At 37.3% G+C, this 21,838-nt stretch overlaps 1 protein-coding gene across 2 annotated transcripts in view; it reads right to left on the bottom strand.

Moving 5' to 3' along the window:
* The window catches only part of col5a1 (procollagen, type V, alpha 1), a 94,507-nt gene that overhangs the window by 19,306 nt on the left and 53,363 nt on the right, over positions 1–21,838 (bottom strand). For both annotated transcript variants that reach the window (XM_081390607.1, XM_081390608.1), the window contains exons 10-40: positions 18,429–18,470; positions 17,140–17,202; positions 16,750–16,824; positions 15,340–15,432; positions 15,199–15,255; positions 15,059–15,112; positions 14,887–14,940; positions 14,749–14,802; positions 14,503–14,556; positions 13,934–13,987; positions 13,787–13,831; positions 13,170–13,223; positions 12,935–12,979; positions 12,796–12,849; positions 12,662–12,706; positions 12,454–12,507; positions 12,145–12,189; positions 11,983–12,036; positions 9,672–9,716; positions 9,264–9,317; positions 6,520–6,627; positions 5,803–5,856; positions 5,395–5,448; positions 3,471–3,515; positions 3,313–3,366; positions 2,700–2,744; positions 2,550–2,603; positions 2,409–2,462; positions 2,274–2,327; positions 510–617; positions 304–393 (exon numbers count right to left, since the gene is read on the bottom strand). In XM_081390607.1, the coding sequence (XP_081246733.1) occupies positions 304–393; positions 510–617; positions 2,274–2,327; positions 2,409–2,462; positions 2,550–2,603; positions 2,700–2,744; positions 3,313–3,366; positions 3,471–3,515; positions 5,395–5,448; positions 5,803–5,856; positions 6,520–6,627; positions 9,264–9,317; positions 9,672–9,716; positions 11,983–12,036; positions 12,145–12,189; positions 12,454–12,507; positions 12,662–12,706; positions 12,796–12,849; positions 12,935–12,979; positions 13,170–13,223; positions 13,787–13,831; positions 13,934–13,987; positions 14,503–14,556; positions 14,749–14,802; positions 14,887–14,940; positions 15,059–15,112; positions 15,199–15,255; positions 15,340–15,432; positions 16,750–16,824; positions 17,140–17,202; positions 18,429–18,470 (1,815 nt within the window). The remainder of the gene's footprint in view (positions 1–303; positions 394–509; positions 618–2,273; positions 2,328–2,408; positions 2,463–2,549; positions 2,604–2,699; positions 2,745–3,312; positions 3,367–3,470; positions 3,516–5,394; positions 5,449–5,802; positions 5,857–6,519; positions 6,628–9,263; positions 9,318–9,671; positions 9,717–11,982; positions 12,037–12,144; positions 12,190–12,453; positions 12,508–12,661; positions 12,707–12,795; positions 12,850–12,934; positions 12,980–13,169; positions 13,224–13,786; positions 13,832–13,933; positions 13,988–14,502; positions 14,557–14,748; positions 14,803–14,886; positions 14,941–15,058; positions 15,113–15,198; positions 15,256–15,339; positions 15,433–16,749; positions 16,825–17,139; positions 17,203–18,428; positions 18,471–21,838) is intronic.

Raw genomic sequence — 21,838 nt, 5'->3', positions numbered from 1 at the left:
TAATCTGCAGCAGTCAGGTGGTACAGGTCAGGGCTCGTTGAGTTGTTTATGTTCATTATTATTGTAATGTTATGTGCTTTGAGACATGAGCTAGTTTAACGCCGTCTCTTGTGACGCTTTGCAATCTCTGCTGTGGTACGCATTTATGTGTTTTGAAGGAGACGTGGCTTTAGAGGAAGGGTGGGATCTTATGCTTTCAAAGCTAGCTTGCTATTGCTAGCCGCTCTGAAAATTGCCTACCCTACCTTTAACTCTTAGGGTTATGGGATTGTTCAAATCGCATGTTTCATTCTTGATACTCACCACAGGGCCTGGTAAACCTCTCTCGCCTGGGAACCCTCTGAGTCCTGGAGGTCCGTCTTTACCGGTTGGCCCTGCTGGACCTGGATCTCCCTGTGAACACAAAGAACCAGATATGATGTTGTAAACCACTTCTAAACACAGGAAATGTATTCCTGTGCATTTGTAATTGTTTTGTTCGTAAATGCTGAAGTGTAAATTTGTTGCACCTTCGCTCCCTCTTTGCCCGCAGATCCAGGTAGACCCTGTTCACCGGGTGGTCCTGGGGGTCCAGGGTGACCTCGCTCTCCCATTGGTCCTGTCTCACCTGTTGGTCCCTGAGCAAAAAGAGAGATGGATTATGGGTAAGGTATTGGGGTAGATGAATCTTGGAATCAATTCAAATGATGATTCGTAAATGAATCAATTCTATTCAAAAGCAATTTGAAGATTCAGAATGATTTAATTTACCACAACAAAGCAATTCACAGAGGTTGCACATGACTTATGTTTCATTCAAATTATATTTTTAATCTAGAGCAAAAACGATTCATTATTTCAAAAGCCATACGATAAATTTTTTTATCAATGCTTTGAGAAAACAATGAACTGTTGTATTAGTTATTTCATATTTTAAAAAGTGTTTCACTATATAATCTAGGAAAGCAATCAAAAAGTCTGGAAAACATAATAAAGATGCTACAGGTGTTTCTAAAAGATAAGTGGATATGCAAATTATGCAACATGAAGAATGAAAGAAAATCAGATTATATGCTTCAATTTGCATGGCAGAGCATGTGCACTTGAATATCCATATGTGTGTGTGGCCCAGTTTAAACCTGTGCCCACCTCAACATTTGCATAAAAAGTAGAATATCATGATTGCTTATGAATAATTCATTACTCAGCCAGCGCCAACATCTAACTGCATCAACAACAGCATGTCAGGTGACAAAGCACAGACAGGCCAACAAACGGCCCATATGTAACCTAATGGAGCCATTATGATTCCCCAGTGACAAACTTAGGACACCTTTAAGATAATCTAATGACCGAGTGATGGTGACAGCCTCATGAATATGTATCGCATGTCTTTGGCCTCAGCCTATGGTACTGATGCAGGAAAAACAGATGGATGTGTAGAGTGTGCTGTTTTCTAAGCCAAATGCTTTATAATGTTTTATTCTTCTGTGGATCGTAGATGCAGCCCAGAGTCTAGTGTGTCTGATGCCTCCAGAGCATTAAAGATACAATAGAGTGTAGAAGCATCTTAAATATGCTTAAAAACAGCTAAAATTAGCATAGCCCTGGAAAGCAGATTTTTACATTTCCTGAGGGGCTCTGCCTCATACCAGAGTATTGCTCTGTGGTTGCTAGGGAGTTCTGTTTTGTTGATAGGTGTTTGCTTCAAAAGATTGTGGTTCAGGATGAATTAAGTGTTATTTATATACTATTATAGCATGTATTGATGATTTAAATGGGATTTTATTTTAATACTTTCAGGTTGCATTTCAAGCTTTATTTTAATTACTGATAAAGATTTTTGACAGTTTTAGTTTTAGTAAGCAATATTAACACTTTTATTTTTCATATTTCACCCCAACATCAAAATAATGATAATGCATAGACTTTTGAACAATTCTTTTGCATTGCTATATTATTTGCATGACAATTGGACTCCTTTTCCCCCCAGCCTACTGTCATTATTCTCAATTCTAATACAGTAATTAAAATCATCTGGTGTCGATAGAAATATATGTTTTTAGTATTTTAGAAAATACAAATAATGCCACAATGGGAAAAAAATGTAAATGTAAAAAACAGGCTTAATTTTCCTTATACAATTTTTTTTTTTTTTTTTTTCAGTTTTTACATTCGTTTTACTAACCCGTTTAAGTGGAATCTTATTAGTGGCGCTATTCTGGATTTCTAGAATCATTCAGAAAATTCAAACTTGTCACAATAATGACATCAGCATTCTGTGTTCCTCTTACCTGAGGTCCGACTACACCTGGGGGTCCGGGAGGTCCGGTTTTACCTTGGAAACCCTGTGAGAAGAAAACGTAAGTGAGTTTATTTCTATAAGTGTGTGAGCGAAAGTGTTTGTGGTCATTTCAGACGCCACTCACAGTCTCTCCTCTCTGGCCAGGGTGTCCGGGCAGTCCGTCCTTTCCGGGAGGTCCCTGAAAACAAGAAAGAGAGAAGGAATCAGGACAAATGATTGGATGAGGTATTTCGATAGTTATATCTATAGTGTTAACGTCACATACAGGTGGACCCTTAGGGCCGGGGAATCCAGCAGGTCCCTGTGGTCCCAGTAAACCCTGTAAAACAGCACAGAAATGGAAGGTAAATCTCTTTCCGAAGCAATATCCAATAATCAATACTTTGGAAGGATTCAATTGTTATTAATACCGTACCCGTTCACCGGGTGGTCCTGGGGGGCCATCGCTTCCTGAATTGCCCTGTGGAGGTGGGTGGAGAAGCAAATGAGTAAAGGACGAAGACGGAGGGAAATATAACAGAACATTTTTAATATTTCAGTTTGTAAATGCAGTATAAAATGACCATGCAAATGTGATAAATTATTTATAAAGTAAAATCTATGATTATTGCCTGAAGTAATGAGTGCCATTAAAGATTTGTTTGACTGATGGAGGATTTGTAGATCGGTAAAATTCCTGTTGCATTTTAATTTGCTCCAGCTGAGCAGATGAGACAAACATTGCGTTTTAAAATGTATTAGAAGCTCCATTAGCTCTTGTCAATGTGTCTGCTTTAAGCTTTCATGGCTCCACAAATGATGAGAGAGGTTTAAAATATCCTGAAGCCAGAAATGTTTTCAGTCAGGGTGTGGTGTGCTTTTCCTAACTGAATTTGTATGTGCCAAACAATTGTTTTATTTATGCGTGAATGTATGTATGATATGTTTTTCTTTGTGTTTTTACATTTGTGTTTTATAGTATTTATTTATTAAAGTTACATTGTATAATATTACAAATGTAAATTGGTGGGGGGAAAGGACAGCCTCACCTTTGGTCCTGCTTTCCCTGTTGGTCCCCTTGGCCCTCTTTCACCACGGGGTCCCTACAGAGAGAATCACAAGAAGTGTGCAAATATGAGAAAGCAGTCCTAAACTAGTCATCAAAAGAGTACGTATCATTTGTTTTGTCCTAACTTTGTTGCCTTACCGTGGGTCCTCTCTGTCCTCTGGGGCCCGGCTTCCCTAGTGTCCCCTATGTGTGACAGAGAATAACACGTGAATTTAAAGCAAAAATTCAAAACATAGAATATTTTGTGTCAGTTCCCTATTATTAGTAGTAGTAGTTAGTAGAAGTAGTATTAAAAGATTTGTTATAATTATTACATTCGAGTAAAATACATATATAAATATATCTGAATTAACAATAATACAGAATTAAACTGTGAATTATGGGAATAATTGTTAATTTAATATTCTTTATTGTTAAAGGATATTAATGGAATGATTATTACATTCTAGTAAAATAAATAAATAAGTATTTTTAAGTTAACAATAACAAAATAATTAAACTGCATTGTGTAAATAATTATATTTTTTAAATTTGCATGAGATATGCTATAATTAATACATTCTAGTAAAATAAATACATTTTTAAATTAAGAATAATTATTAATATATGTGAATAATTGTTAATTCAATATTATTTTTGTTTTAATAATAACATTATTTATTATTATAATTTAGGAGAAGTAGAGGTAACTAAATACATACAAGCTGTTAAATTCTCACGATTCACTTCAGTCATACTGTAAAAAGGATAGCCGTTATTTGCGGTATTTCAACAAAACCACAAGCAATATTTCCTTCAGCCTAGTAGAACACATTGTGATTATTTAATTATCTGTACATTATATTAGCACCATCCATCTCATGAATAATTAATGCAGAGTTACACAGAATAAAGAAAGTTTTGCATCAACAAATGAATCCAGTGTGTGTGTGTGTGTGTGTGTGTGTGTGTGTGTGTGTGTGTGTGTGTGTGTGTGTGTGTGTGCGTGCGTGCGTGCGTGCATGTGTGCGTGTGTTTAATGGTTTGAGAAAATGAGATGTTTTTGGATTATAATGTGTTTATGGGAGACTGCATTGTCTTCCTAATGGCAGCCGGCTGCCGCTCTCAGCTTAAAGTGATGATATACAGCCAATAAAGCATCCGTGCGGAGAGCTGTGAGTTTACTCAGGGCATTTCCCAGCTTTTCTTGGCCATAAGGGCTCTGATACACCCTACAGCTCAGAGACCTGATAGCTTCTATACACTGAGACTAACACCTGCATTTTACTTCTGATATATAGTGCACAAGTCGAAATCACCACTTTTATTATATACTTTTATGGTGTTGTTGTCATTTTTTGAGTTTCACAGAATGCAACCACTTTCATTGTGCATAATATATTCTGCCTAATATATCATTATGGGTATCTTACAGGTTTGGTATAACAATGTTGTGTAAACTTGTATAGCATTATATTTTTAACTTATATTTTGAATTAACTTTAAATTTTTATATTTTAAGTTTTCACTTCAATTTTCAATTTTCAATGTGCATTTGTCATTTTATACTATAAATATTACTTTTTTGGTTGATTATTGTTTTTATTTCAGTTAGCAATTTTAGTGCTTTAAATTAAACTAATTAATTATTTTATTTTATTATTTCTAATTTTCTTTTACTTTAAGTTTATCCATTTTTAATAGTTTTTAATAGTTTTAGTTACGATTAATAACCCTTCATACTTTTTTTGCATTTTGATATCACATGACAGAGAATAAGTCTTACTGGAATAGAGGAGTTGATTTTCTTGCTCACTTCACAGGATTCATCAAATTGCATTTATTTATGGCTTATAGTACATCTGATGTATTCTATATTGTATTATATCATTATTATATATTATATGTCATTATGTTACATGATCATCAAGCATTTCTTTCTCAAAATTCATAAACTCAATAGAAAACCAGAGGGAGTATATCTTTCTGCAAAAAAAAAAAAAAAAAAAAAGGATAAAGAAAGAGGGTGTGTGAGAGAAATAAAAAGAGAGGAAAACTCCACGTGGATTTCTTTTTAACACACCCTTGTGCCTTTCTCTCCACTGGCTCCTTGGAATCCCTGGAATCCTTGAGAACCCTAAAGAGTTAGAGAGAGAGAGAGAGCGAGGGAGAGAGAGATAGAGAGAGAGAGAGATTAATTCACAGGTCCATCAAAGCGAGGAGGGAGAGAGGGATAAAATGAGGAGAAGAGAAGAAAAGTGCTGTTGCAGCAGTGCATGCTGGGTCACGGTCAAACGGAAAGCTGACACCAGATGGCATTATGGGTAAATCCACTTAGCTTTGATCAAGAAGTTCAAACATGTCTGCCTTCCAAACCCACTCTAATGCATGCGCGCACACACACAACCTTGTCCTTATATCAATACATGCACACACTCGAACACGAATGCTGTGGATGCTGGGTAATCACAGGCAGATCGGGTATATTTACCTTGGGGCCTTGTCTTCCCGGATAGCCTGGTAACCCAGGTACACCAAGCTTACCCTAAAACCAGAGTACACAGAAGAAACATAACTAATCAGTCGTGACAAAACACTGACAAAGTGTTGAACAATGTCAAATCATTTGCATATTCAAATGCTACTATATATAATGTTTTATACTCCTGTTGATTCTGTTTTGCTAGTGCTCTAATCTTGTTAGCCTTTCCCAGAATGAAGAATGAAAGCTGTTTTAATTGATAAAGGTGCAACAACAAAGTCAACTTTGCTTTGCTTCTGTCACTCCAGAATTAAGATGAATAAAGCTCTCAGTTTATTGACAGAGCAAATGTTCTCTCTGTTACAAAACCTCATGCTGCCTTTCTGTCATCATCCTAACTAAGAACCTCTGATTTGAGACTGGTTTAGAACGCTCTCCTCATGCAAAGTGTACAGGAGACTTGACTCACAATTCATTTCAATGGAGTTTGACGCTAGCATGTTGCTAAGCTAACTGCATACATACTATACAGTGTAGTAAAGTCCCTTTAAGGCAAGTCATTTCACTCAAAAAATATGTTTTTAAATTTATTCAAAGAGTAAACAGTTAGACCCAAAACTTTTGAACAGTTTGAACTGCCAAAAGAAAGTATCTGATAACATATAGCTACTGGAATAGGCTTTGCATCAGGGGCGTACCTTAAAATACTGTCAGTTTCACACTCACCTTCTCTCCTAACGGCCCGAGTGGTCCAGGATCTCCAGGCAAACCAGATCTTCCTTTGGGTCCCTCAGGCCCGTCTTCACCTCTGGGTCCAGCAGCACCAAGTTCTCCCTAAAGACACACACACACACACACACACACACACACACACACACACACACACACACACACATTCACTCATCAAGATTCAAAAGGTCGTTCAATCAATTTAGAGGCCCATCCTGATGAATAACACAGTAAACCACCTAATGTATATATAAGCCAATCATATCACAGCTCATTTACATATAGAAATTCTAAGGGAAACTTGACATGAAGAACTAAATTATGACCTTTTTGGTGCAAGAATCCTTGACTAACATTATTATTGGATGTATAAATGAAGTTTTATGTAACAAAGTTCGGGAGAAGCACGTTCAGGTAATCAACCAATCAGCACAAGAGGAAGCCGGTATAAATATAGCCTTCCCTCACCTCTGTCCCATGACAGTTTCACAGCATCCCTCCACCACCCCATCACCTCACTCTTGGCTGGTTTTTTATCCCAGTAAAAAGGGGGGAGTACTCTGGGTTCGGGCCAAATTCCGAGCTCGGAGCCCTCTCCCGGACAGCACGCCAAATACGCATAAATTACTACATCTGATTTCATGTACATGTGAACTCGTGAATTAATATTATAAGTGACCTTAATGGGAAAAATACATTAAAAAGTATGGAATATGGTCTCTTTAAAGGTGCATTGCGCAAGTCTCTCAGTTTTTGCAGAACTATGCCCCCTCTGGCGACAAGCGAAACTGCAACACTGCAACTGAACGCGCATGACGTCACGCCCAGTCTCAAATTCCGACCCGAATCCCTCTTGTTTATTTTACTGTACAGGATTATAGAGGCAATCGCAGTGATCATAGAAGGGCTCATTCAGCCCATCGGGCAATTGTTTAAGCATGTGTGGGTTAGAAAAACGTGTATTTTTAACATGAAATGTTGTGCAATGCACCTTTAATTTCACAAGTTCACATCTACATATAATTAGTACAATACGTTTATGCATATTTGGCGTGCTGTCCGTGGGGAGGGCTCCGAGCTCGGAGTAAGGCCCGAACCCAGAGTACTCCCCCCAGTTGGTAAGTGTAGATGGAACTGGAAGTGAGGAGATGGGGTGGAGGAGGGATGCTGACAAACTTTCAATGAACAGAGATTGGTCTGCTGTGAATTTATACTCTGTCATTGAGTTGATTACTGATTAATCTCCAGCTGTGCATAATTTGGTTAATTATCTGAACCTGCTCCTCCCGAACTTTGTTAATAAAACATCATTTCATGAGAAGTTTTCAAAGGCCTCAATATGACTTAAAATGTTTTAAAATAAGATATAACAAGCATTAAAATAAGCTAAAATTCAAAATTCTGGAATTCTACAATTTAATAATTTAAATTGTAATTATAATTTAATTGTTTTATTTATTGTAATCTCCTTATTTCAGTGAATCAAAAAGGCCTTTGAATATTTTTGTGGTCAGTGAAGGTGTATATCACATATGTCTGTGCAGCTGTTTATTAATTTGATTTAAGGTGGACATCTTTGAATAAAAGATGTTGGAAATTGATTATAAAACAAGTTCATGTGGACAATTAAGGCCAGATTTACTTGCGCCAGCGCAAACCCTCTTTTGGTGTTTTACTAAAGACCCGCAGTGAAAAATTAGCGCTGAAAAGATGTGGAAGCAGTTTTTTTGCTGCTGACCTTATTGCATATGTATTAGTAGGAGTTTCCCTTTCAGACGCAAAATTTATGAGAGGAGAGTATTTAAATGAATCATGCAAGGTGATTTACTAAGGTTTGTGCTAGTCAATTTACTGGTATTTGCACCATTATTTACCATCCAAAAAAAGCATGTCTTATACCAGATGCTAATTTGCGCTGCTCTTGGTAGATTGCGTTGGTCATTATGGAAATGATCCGGCTGTGTCCTATAATTTGTGCACAGAACGTTCCACCCCCATCGGCGCATTTATGGGATTGCACTCTCACGCTAATTTGACCTGTTTAGTAAATCTGGCCATTAGTGTGTGTGTGTTTGATATGTTTATCCACTTTAACAGACATAATAGGCAAATCTGGGCACTAATTTGGGACAATGTCCACCCACTTAAATCCAGAAGTATTTGCATATTGGCCTTTAATAACCCAGAGTGAGACACGCTTGTTCATTTACAGACATTTACCCAGCGACGCAGCTTAGCCAGTGTACTTTATAACACCCAAAAAATCCGATCAATTAGGCAGTGTGAATATTACGTGCCCTTCGACCGAGGGGAAAACTGACTTCTGGGGCCCTCAATGACAAAATCTCTTGCCATTTCTGTGTGCAAAATGCATCCTACAGTCTGTGAAATGGACTCAGGAGTGTGTCATCTGGGGATATGTGATGGCTAAGGTGTTCTGAGTGGTTATTAGCACATTTCTATGTGACCAATCCCCAGGTTCTGCTCCTTAGATACAGCTTGGGTCCTTTCTTCAGTGAATATCTATATTTGTTCAAACCCCAAAGCGTATGAGCAAAAGTAATAGTGATGCACTCCTAAATATAGACCCACTGTTATTTATCTGCTTCTTCAGAGTCGCTTTTGAGAATTAAAGATCAACCGAAGTGTAAAGAGACAGAGAGGAAAGATCAAATCCCATAATTCCCCAGAGATAAATCCAAACACAAATAACCTCTTCAACCTGAGAATAAGTCTCTTACCCTGTCGCCTTTGATGCCCATATCTCCTTTAAATCCAGGAAATCCATCTTCTCCCTGAGAAAGAAAGAGAAGAAGATTTGACACTGAGAGCATTGCAAACTTCCTTTCGCACATAATACCCCTTTTTTGACAAATGCGAAGGGAACGATCTCCATGGCAACTGCTATTTCTGCTATTTGCCGGGGCCTGATCTTATTTTCCTGCTGCACTCTCGCAGGATAAAACTTTTTAATGACCAAAGCGAGAAGGTCAAAAATGCATCTTGGAGTATGTTATGGTTTCCATATTCAGAAGCAGAAATGAAACATTAATGACACAGGAGCAGTGCATTAGCCACCGGAACACACACACACACACAACAGCTCGTATCCATACAGACACAGTCACACGAACACACTCTAAAATTACCTTTTCACCCTTGCCTCCTTTCAGTCCGCGGACTCCATCAGCACCCTGCGGATAGAAAGAGCGAAAGAAAAAAAGAACTGAGATCAACAGAGTCCATCTAAACTACAAACATCTGAGAACCCAAACCCCTATGATGGACTCACGGTCTCACGAACGCTGTTCATAAACCATGAAGGTGATAAAAGCTCTGTTCCAAACCCTAACAAGCCGCCTTGTTCTCTTCTATCTACATTGGCAGAATCCTAACTGAACTGGAACCTCTTAAGTGACGGATTTAGAACGCAAAGTCCAATAGGAGATTCCACTCACAACTGATTCCAATAGACTTTTATGTTAGAATGTCGCAAAGCTAGATGGGCAAGCAAGCATCCTAACTGAAATGCAACCTCACAAGTGAATAGGGGCTTTTTTTTTTTATAGAAACTAGCAACCAGGGCAGTCCCCTGAGAACTAAATTTTCCCCTAGGGAAATTTTCCTGGTTGCTTTTGGACAACGTCAACAACTGGAGGATGGAGGACGCCGTGATCGGAGCTGTGCTTTTGTCATGTGCCGTGGGTTTTGTGATAACGGAGATTCAATGTAGACATTTAAGTTATGCGATTGAAAGCAAAAAAGGAGTCTAATGCCTGCTACAGACTTCGATTTCGGCAATCCTATAGACCTTATGTAGCCCCGCCCCTTTTCAGCGCTGAGCTCGTTGTCTTTTGACTTACGGTCTGTATTTTCACAGCGATCTTGCGTATTTATGAATGAACGGCTCGTTTTAAAATCTTCCCGATCAACTGACATTTGTAAAGACATCTGCTTTAAACATTACAATCCTCATGATAACTTTCGTTAACTTTATATTAAGTAAATCCACTTCAAAAGCTAATTACTCCTGGACAGCGATGCCATAGAAATATACAGAGCGACTGCAAAAATGGAAGTTCAAAGACAATATTCTAAAGATGGCGGCGCCCTCATTTCTCTGGCGCATAAGGATCATTACAAATCACACAGTACGACGTGGATCTAATAAACTTGGGTACGACATGTAGTATGTAGACTGTACGATGATAACACCTATTGAATCGTAGGCTACGATGCAAGTTAGTATAGAAGAATAAAACGTCATCAGCGTGTGCTAGTGGTAAATAAATAGAGCAAGATGAATCGCACTTTGGCAGTTGTGGTTTTTATGTGCGCTAAAAAAAGAAGAGGAAGCGAAAGAGGAGAATATGGGCGCGGTCATGGCTAGGGAAAGGAGCCTAACTTGGCAAGCCAATTTTGCAAATGGAGCTTGGGGTACTGAGTTTTAGCGCCAAGTCACGGTCAGAAAATGATCCCAGGCTATCTTTGCTCGCAAGACTGAACAACGGCCTTCTTTGAACCTCTCTCACAGTACGACGTAGGACCACTGTTTAGGAGCCACCACAACCACAGAAATCGCCACGATTGGTCATCTTTCGCCTGGGACAGCCCAAAATCATACTATATGTGTATGGGGTATAAGAGACGAAATCTCCTATGACTACTTGCAGTGATACATATCATCAAGACTGAGAAAAGAACACAACACCGCAGACATTCGCTTTCATTCACTTTCTGTTCGTGGAGTAAGTATATGTAAACTGTGTGTTTACACGGCTGTTTAAAAATGGTGGGTTCCGGTGTTTCGGCTGCGGCAGCCAATCAACGAACACTTACGTCACTGGTAGTTCCTATTGTGCAGTGTTAGACCCTACTCTGAAGTAGGAGCTAATTAAGTCCTCCCAAAAGGCGTTCCTTGAACTAAAGTCATCCTCAGTTCCTGCGGTGAGAACATACAGAAAGGTGGGATTTCCGCCAATAGTTATTGGAACTATGAAAACGTTCCTCTGGTGTGAAAGCCCTAATGATTTGGAACACTCAATTCTGCATTCCCACTGCACAATCGCATTCTCGGATTGCCTTCTCCGCGAAGACTATAAATATAACAGAAATAATGTAATAAAATAAAGAAATAATAATAATTAAAAAAATGTTTTTTAAGAATTTCATCTTTTTATTGTCTGTTACAATCGCAGGACGATTTGAAACCCTGCAAAACAATTAAATTAATTTTAATTCAGTAATACATCCTCACCATATTCAAGTGATCATCTATATGAAATATATTTAATAGGTCTCGTTGAAAAAAAATAGTGTTGTATCATGTCATTGACTATGCACTGGCCAAAAAAAGGTATCTTAGAAGTCTTCCTACTATAGAACTACACTAATCTCTACTGACCAATCAGAGATTGTTTTGAGTACTTCAATGACCACTGAGATGCAAGAAACACCTACCTTTACACCTCGAGGCCCAGGATATCCGATTGGCCCTTGAGGACCAGGAGGTCCCTGTAAAGTGCAATTCATTATGATTGAGTTATTAATAATAAGCTACATTTATGCAAGAGAATTGTCTTTATAAAAACCTGGATAGAAGAAGGAAGGATAAAAATGTACCAAGTTTCCTTTCTCTCCTGATGGCCCTTCTTTTCCTGGGTGGCCCTGTGTTTGTGACACAAAGATAAAGAGAATGTATCAGTTATGCTGCAATAATTGACACTATAAAGCCACAGAATATTTGCCGTGTGGATAGAAAAAGCTTTGAGAACGGATCTGAACAATGTGTGTCAGTGAAGAAAGAATTGCCAGGCAGATCACTGTACTGTAATTATTAATACAATGAAATCTCTCTGATACACGAACAATAGAGCCTGAGATTAACAGATGTGAAGCGCGTATGTATGCGTGTCTATTTCCCAGACTCACCGGAGGTCCGTCGGCTCCTGGCATTCCCGGTAAGCCTGGTTTTCCATTGGGACCCTGAAGACGGGAAAACCAGCATGAGCACTCAAAATCCATTAACACTCAGCACACACTTCCTGTTTCAAATAATCTAGTTCTAAATCAAGGCACATTGCAAACTCTATATAAAGGCACTAATTCATTAACCAGAGATCCATCCTTCCAATCTCACCTTCTCTCCTGGAGGTCCGATTGCTCCCTGAGGACCTGGAAGCCCCTGTGGAAGGAGGACAGGAGTAAAGGTTAATGTGAAGTTGATGAAGGGCGGGTTCTACAGTGTCTAAGTGGGCGTGGCTTGATCAATACCTGAGCTCCGGGGTTGCCTTGTTGTCCAGGAGGACCTGGCTCACCTTGAGGACCCTGATGGGTGGAAAACAGAAGGATAATGAAGTGAATGCGTGTATAAGCGTGTTTGTGTGCGAGAGTGTGTGCGTCTCAGACTTACAATGTTTCCTTTAGGTCCAGGATGTCCATCCATGCCAGTAACACCCTAAAATGAGAAAAGAAGGATCAAAATAAATGAAAACATACTTCATTCTCAGATTAAACATTGCATGTGAAAAAAATATATATATATATATTTAATCATAGAGTAAGTGTATAAATAACATGACGGTTGGTGACTTTATTCAGTTAGAATCTAAATAATTGATTCCGATTAAGATAAAGTGTGTACTCACAGGAGGTCCTGGGGCCCCTTGGGGACCTTTGGGGCCCAACAAACCACGAGGACCCTGAACAAGAGAAAGCAGAGAAACAGAGAGTTGTGTTCAGCAGGAAATGTCTGATAATAGAGATGACTTGGGTAGCATTCGCCTGGTCATGTGACCTCACCATGCATTTTAAATAAAACAGTTTTTCTATGCAACATGTGCTTCATTTTAAACATATTTGCCTAAAGTACAATTTATTTCTGAGATATAGAAATGTTTAATGCGGACTTTAAACATACTTTAAATATTTTATCGGACATAACTGAGTGTGTTTATGTGTATAGGCAAGAGCGGATAAAGTCGCTCCCAATCTAAATGGTGAATATGGAGCGCACCCTGCTGGACAGAGTGCTAAACTAGTGGTTAATTGACTAAACCTTTTTCATCTCCACTACACTTCCTCTCTCTGATTGATTATTTCACTTCACATCCATAACGAGCAAAATGCCTCAAAAAAATGAGAGACATGCATTTGTGGTTTCACTACACTGGAGGAAACGCTATATTACATAACACTTTACAATAATGATGGATTAGAGAGGATGAGAGTGCATGCTGGGATACTGGAGGAAATATTAACTCACCGGTTCGCCTGGCAGACCCCTGGGTCCGACCTCACCGTCGTCGCCCTGGGATACAGGAAGTTATGTCATTATTATGATCCATTTAGATAAAGAAAAATTGCATAGATGATGAAGGAAATAAGAAGGGATTATTTAAGGAGCTCATACTCTTTCTCCATCCTCTCCTGAAGGCCCAGGCGGCCCCTGAGGTCCCGTCTCACCCTACAACACCAAAGACCACTCATCAATATTCATATAAAGAATTAACCTGCTGTTTACATGATTCCTGTCATTTCTTTTTGCATTAGGATTGGATTACTGCCAAATAAATTATCAAATGAAGATTGAATGTTGACATCAACTGAAATTTTCTTAAGATTGGCCAATCAGAATCATGCACTACAGTGAGCCATTTGATAAAAAATCTACTCTGTTCAACATACTTAAAAATGTTTAATATATGTTCAAATAAAATAAAATAAATAATAAAATAGCTCTAAAGTGTTCCACCTATTTTAAAATGTTCATACCATGTGACCCTTTTACTGCCAAATAAATCATCAAATGGACATTAAATGTTGATATCATCTGAAATAATTTTCTTAAGATTGGCCAATCATAATCATGTATTCCAGAGAGTTAAAATAATAATATTAATATTAAATAATAAAATAAAATAAAGTAAAATAAAGTAAGTAAAGTAAAGTAAAATAAAATAAACTAAAAAATGTGTTTACCCTGTGACCCTTTTCACCGGGCAAACCAGCGAGACCATCGAATCCTCTGTCACCCTGTGAAGCACACAGACAGGAAAGAGTTCAGAAATGCAGGATATTAACTTAAATAAGAAATAATCATCAACTGTAATCTGTCTACATGCTATCAAACTGACCCTATTTACTTTTTATTGATCGTATTGCATGTCATAACTGTATGGTTTGATAAAAGAAGTCTGTCAATATGTCAATCTTCTTCAGTTTTACCTTTGTTCCCGTCTGTCCAGGCATCCCTCTGGCTCCATCTGAGCCGGGTCGACCCTATGCCACAGAAATCAATAAGTCAATAATAATCACTCAGGCTTCTGCACAGACTCAGTGGTTTTGGACAAAACGCAAACTTACCCTTCTACCAGGCTTTCCAGGAGGGCCTGCGGATCCCAGTGGCCCACGAGGACCCTAAAAACACACCCACAGGTCTCAGAACAGCTCTATCTTGCATTGAAGTGCCTTTGATTGTCATCTAAATAGATTAGGCACAAATAGCTGAGGATTGTGGGTAATTTGTGATGCCTACCTGAGGTCCTACTTCTCCAGACTCTCCTTTCAGTCCGGGCACACCAGGAGGACCCTGGAAAAATCAAATCAAGCATGAAACAAAATCATACATGCTATCATGTAGCCAGATGATAATAGAGATATAGTATACAGACATACCAGAGGACCAGTGCGGCCCGTCAGACCCATCGGTCCAGTTGGACCCCTCATCGCCAGCTTTATAAAAATAAAACAGAGCGATTAGTTTGCATGCAGAGGCATGTGTGTGTGATATAATGTGTATTAGTGTGTGTCTTTTACCCTGGCCTGCTGCATGATGGCTTGCATCTGAGCCTCTTGCGCAGAAACAGCCGGACCTTTATGTCCACTGTCCCCTCCTGTACTCATGCGGAACTACAGAGACACAGCGGCACAAAACAATAAGTTAGACATGCCAGCAAAAGTTAAAATAAATGTGTTTCATCTTAACATTGACTGGGTGATTCTTTTTGGATGTTCAAAAGTAAGACACCACATCTGTGAGGCTAAGCATGCATACGGAAGATAGAAGTGTTCAGAATGGAATACTAGCGTACGGCATTTTGCATACTGCACAATATTTAAAAAACGACTGCACAAAATTAAATAAAAATAGAATGGTAAAAGCCATATATTCTACATTATTTTTAAGTTTCATGCTAAATCCAATGAGTGGCGTTCAGTTATAGAAATAAATACAGTAAATCTGAATAAAAAAATAAAAAATAAAAAAAATAAATTTAAAGCGTTCCACCTATTTTAAAATGTTACATATATGTTAAAATAAAATAAAATGTGTATAAAAAATAAAATAGCTTTAAAGTGTTCTACTTTTAAAAATAAAATAAAATTAAATAAAATAAAACAGTAAAGTACGTACTGCAAAAAGATAATAAATATAAGTAGTATGGAATTCAGACTTTTTTTCATTTTTTTTTTCATATAAAACAATGAAGGCAGAAATAATGTGACTAGTATGTAGTGTGCTGTTTCATCTGTGTGCATGAGTCACATTGATCAGCAGTGCCATCTGGTGGCTGAACTTAATCACTACACTTCCAAGAGTAAGACTGCTAGTTTTAAAGTGATCCTCATGAGCAGTGCTGTTGGTTGTTTCATGACTCTGTACTGGTTTTCAAGAGTATTTTTTCCGATTGAGTAGAGGTAGTGTATAGGGTGGGGTTTAATTACAATCAAATGTTGACGGTAAACACATAATACACAACATCATTTTTACTGTGGTGTTCTAGAACATCTGGATTTGTTATGGAAGCATTCCAGAACCCTCTGCTGAAAGACATTGTGGAGTCTCTACATGTTCCGGAATAATAATAAAAAAACTATATTGGAGTAACAGCTGGGAAAGAGGAAATTTGGAAAAGCTGAGAGTAAGTGGAATTTGTGAAATGTGTCACTGCGCATTCACCAGCGCTTTTGATTGATAGGGGATCACAGCGGCAAAGGGACGATCATGTTTCTGAAGTCTCTCTGACATAATTATCACTGTTGAACCACTAAATGAAAATCAATCAAGCCAGCGCAAGAACGAACATCTATTAACATACATTATGACAGGCTACAGGCTAAAACTGATCTCAGTACAGTTAAATGGGGCTTGAATCCAAGCTAAACGCACGTGTGAAAATGTGAAATTTTAGTTTAGTTTTTGTAAATGTGCTCAGAATTACATACAGGCAACATCAGGACAGTCCCTGGAGGTCCTGGAAGACCATCGGCTCCGGGCAGACCAGCGCGACCAGGAAGACCCTGTCAAGAGCAGAGGATTGTGGGTAATGCATAAAACAGCAAGCATATTTAATGTAAAACGGGCTCTAAAAACTTTAAAATACATTTAATTATATAGTATGGTGAAATGTCCAGGTCATATTCTTCATATTCATATATATCTTATAAACGTACTTTACAATTTAATGGTAAAATAGGCTTCAATTTATTTTATACTTATATATTTTATATATATATTCACCCTGGTTCACTATTTACCGGACTTGGACATTTTGCACAATTTTAAGTGTTGTTGAACATATGCGTTAGCTTGTTTTTGTTTTCATGGTTCCTTACCCTCTCTCCAGGATCTCCAGCACTACCTGGGGATCCCGTTGAACCTGGAGGGCCGGGGAGACCCTAGAACAACACAAAGGTACTGTGAGAAACACACATAAAGCCACTGCAAACACACAAACACGCATGGGTGTTGGTCCAGTAAGACTCTAGATCACTGCTGGACTCTTTCCATTGCTCAATTTCTCATACTCATGTTGTAATAGTCCCAATAGAGCCATCAATTCCATCAATTCTCCAGCTGAGAGAAGAGTTGCTTTATTAATAAGTAGGTCAAGAATGAAACTGAAGAAAAAAAACAGACACACAGCTGTTTAGCATTGTCAGAAATAGTCACTGAGCCTTAACACAGTTCCGTTATCCCAGTAAATCGCTGCTTTCCAACACTATTTTTATGTACAGTTGTACAGTTTCTCTCTGAATTAGTTTTGGGACAAATCCTCTGTATTTCTTAAATACTGCTGTTTATCAGCTATATTTTTTCAATGTTTTGTTTTTCAGTGCTATTTAAATATTATTTCAATACTGTTACAGTATTTATAAAAATTTTGAATTTGCTTTTATTTTTATATTTTCATTTTCATTTTAATAATTTTGTTATATATATATTTCTATATAGCTATAATTTATTTTTTATTTATTGTTTTAGTTTAGCAATTTTAGAACTGCAACTTCATTTATTTTAGTTAGTTGCCAAAGCAACATTTCAAATTTTTTTAAAGTGAATTTTTTTTTCATCTAATATTTATATTTTTATTTAGGTTTTAGCAATTTTGTTGTTTTCGCCATTTTTATTCATATACATTTTTATATATTTCTATATAGCTTTAACTTATTTTTTATTTCAGTTTTATTTGAAGCAATTTTAGTACTTCAACTTTAACTTAATTTATTTTAACCAAGGCAACATTTCACATTTTTCAGTTTTTTTTCTCAATATTTTTATTTTTATTTTATTTCAATAATAAAAACCATTTTGAATAGTTTTACCTTCAGTTATCTGAAACACTGTTTTATAAGTATTATAATTTAGTCGTAAAATTTATATAGTTAATATTGTTTTATGCCATAAAAATACAGTGATCCGGTCTTTAGTAAGAGAGATTGTCACCTTAAAAAGCTTCAGCATAATTATCAACCTTAAATAAAGGTAGCTTGACTGGTTTCAATTATAAGTTGCTTGTAAATTGGCAAGCTGGAGATTCAAAGTCCTTTACACATATGAAAACACACACACACACACACACACACACACACACACACACACACACGCACACAGGTAGACTTACCGTGGGACCCTCTGGACCAGGTGGGCCTTCGACCAGCATTCCCTACAAGAACAGAATAACACAAACACATTTAAATAACAGCATAAACACAACCTTCAACACAAAGATAAGATCTTAAGTGTGAGACCACCACAGCTTTGGTCAAAATCAATCATTTAAAATTACAGTACATTTCTCTTATCCTTTTTTATTTCAAGTCTGTGGGCTGAAACTGTGTGTGTGTGTGTGTGTGTGTGTGTGTGTGTGTGTGTGTGTGTGTGTGTGTGTGTGTGTGTGTGTGTGTGTGTGTGTGTGTGTGTGTGTGTGTGTGTGTGTGTGTGTGTGTGTGTGTGTGTGTGTGTGTGTGTGTGTGTGTGTGTGTGTATGCGTGTGTGTGTGTGTGTGTGTGTGTGTGTGTGTGTGTGTGTGTGTGTGTGTGTGTGTGTGTGTGTGTGCGTGCGAGATCTGCACTTGGCCACAGGTCGCTGTACGGATCATAGCAAACAGCATCATCAGGAAGTCAGGAAGTCTGCTAAAACACTGATGCCTGTCTCTCATGGCCTTGACTGTTTATGAAGCATGTGAGATGATCTTCAAACTGAAACATGATTGAACATTCTAGAACATTCAGCAGAAAAACTTCTAAAATAAATCCTAAAGTTCCAGATCTAAAACTGGATATAAGGATTGGATGATGGGACGCTCTATTGGGACATCTATCACAGCTATTTTCAAGGCGAGAAACAGATTAAAACAAAGCAAAATAAGGAAAAAAATGATTTATTTTGAATTATCTTATATTTTTATATTTTTATCTTAGCATTAGTTTTAATAATTTTGTTGTGCCTTTATCATTTTCATTTAGTTTTTTAATAGCTTCTATATTTCTATATAGCTTTAATTTATTTTTATTTAAATTTTAGTTTCAGTCATTTTAGTTCTTCAATTAAAACAACTAATTTCAGTTAGCTGCCAAAGAAAGTTTTTTTAAAATGTTTTAACTAATATCTATATTGTATATTTTTCTATTGGATTTAAAAACATTGTAGTCCATTAAAACATGCCTCAAAATATTGGACTCTAGCATAAGAGGCATAAAGGAGATTTGTTTACAAAATTGTTTACAAAAACTTGTGAGTGACGAAACCATTATAAAACTGGCAATGATTGGTTGTTTGATAACCATAAACAGCACACATTTATGCTAATGAACTATATTTGTGAAAGAATTGTATATTGTGATGTTCCACATTTGTAAGTTTCTTTGGATAAACGTGTCTGCTAACTGCATAAATGCTAAAATAAAATATAATTTACAAAATAGGTCATGATTAAATTTGCCTTCTTTTGACATATAAGTTTCATAGTTTAAATGTCCTCCTCATTATAAACAAAGCATTTATTTTACAAAATGGCTAGTTTGTGGGATTTGTGACGTCACACATTTGCCTCCAGAGAAAGACACTAACGAATAGTTATACATCCTCACACCATAGGCCCCGCCCACTGGCATTCAGTCGCTTAACGGCCGACACTTGCCTTCAGTGGATGTGAGCGTCGCATCAAAAGCAAATAAAGCCCATTATAATAACTGACGCTGTCTAAACTGGATACAAAACATCCAAATCTTAAACCTTTTATCCTGTTCTTAAATAGTTCACCCAAAAATGAAAATTCTGTCATCATTTACTCTCCCTCAAGTTGTTCCAAACCTGTATGAATTTCTTTCTTCTGCTGAACACAAAAGAAGATATTTTGAAGAAAGTCGGTAACCGAACGACTGATGGACCCCATTGACTTCCATAGTAGGAAAAAAAAAATACTATGGATGTCAATGGGGACCAGCAACTGTTTTAATTACCAACCTTCTTTAAAATATCTTCTTTTGTGTTTAGCAGAAGAAAGGAAATCATACAGGTTTGGAACAACTTGAGGGAGAATAAATGATGACAGAATTTCCATTTTTGGGTGAACTATCCCTTTAATGTAAATGAAGTTGCTCTTGTTGCAACAGCTGTGGTCTGTATGTTAATGAAGTTGTGATTGTCTGAGAAAGTTCTCTGTGTCCCACACCCAGTCCCATTCTACAATTGACTACAATTCGTTCAGGATGTGATCAACCCAAATGGTGAAGAAACAATATAACTTGACTTTCTTTCATCTCTATGATAATTAAGCCATTTTGGGGATGAGCTCATTCTACAATATATTTTGGAGTGGAATCTGGGTCGAGGCAGACTACAATTTCTTACAAATGGAGAGTTAAATATTGTTGCATGCATATGTGTGTCATGGCAAATATGCTAGGGAAATTCTTAACTAAAACGAATCAGCTGTAACCAAATATACTGTGATCTGTATCAGGACATTCAAGCTATTTTGTCTGGAAGTCATCAGTCATGATCAATTACTGTTCAAAATGTGCTCGCATGAGTTGTGTCATAACCACAATAGTACAATTATCTCAAGCAAGCCAATGAAGACTGAATGACTGAGAGGTCCAGAACCCAAAGCAGAGGATCATTAGATACAGTGTGTAAAGCTCAGGCTCATTTAAGTCAGGGGTTTTACTATTAGATAAAAAAAGAACAGAAGAAAACTGCATTTGTTTATTGGAACATCTTGGCCTAGTCTGCCGCTTTTTAAAGATGTCGTGGGTCTCTTAGCGATGTCCCGAAGGCATCATCCGAGAGTGCTGTCGTGGCACTGGGCATGTTCGCTTTGTTTTGGTGCGTTCCTTACATGCCAAAAAACACAGAGTGGACACAGTTTGTGTGTGTTTGCAGAAACGAGAGAGAATGTGGGCGCTTGCAGAAAGCAGCATATGATTTAAGCATTTTTCTTTCTCTAAAGCACATGGTCATCCTTCATTAAAACCAGCTGTCCTGATCTGTATAATAGTGCTTTTCCTCGACTCTGAAATAACTCTGATCTTCTCATTGATGTGTTCTTGTATCTCTGCAACTTCTGAATAGCACATAAACCCAAACGTTGCATGGTCTTTCCCTGATATGACTGCGAAGGTAAGAACCCAGCTAACAAAAATATGTCCTAAAAACGTTTTGCTAATGTTCCCTTTAAGTTATAAAAACGTTATTTCTTAAAGTTCTCTGAACGTTCAAAAAGTACCGTTTTTTAACTGTTTAAAAAACGTTTTTGCAAACGTTAAGGGAACATTCCATTTTATCACTTTGCAAACAATCTGGGAATGTTACTTTTGAATGTTCACTAAAAATTCTGAAACAAGTTGTAACATTTAAAAAACATTAGGCGAACATCAAATCCAACCAAACGTTTCAAGTAAAAATGTTTCATGAACAATGTATAAATAATGTTTATGTGCTAAGATTTGAGAATAAAGACCAGATAACTATGAACAAATGTTTTATTAATTTTACTGGGTTACTGGGTTTGTTCATAACTTAAGTTAG

Source organism: Scardinius erythrophthalmus, assembly GCF_964197995.2.
Source record: "Scardinius erythrophthalmus genome assembly, chromosome: 17".
Classification (NCBI taxonomy): Eukaryota; Metazoa; Chordata; class Actinopteri; order Cypriniformes; family Leuciscidae; genus Scardinius; species Scardinius erythrophthalmus.
This window is presented reverse-complemented; position numbering and strand designations above follow the sequence as displayed.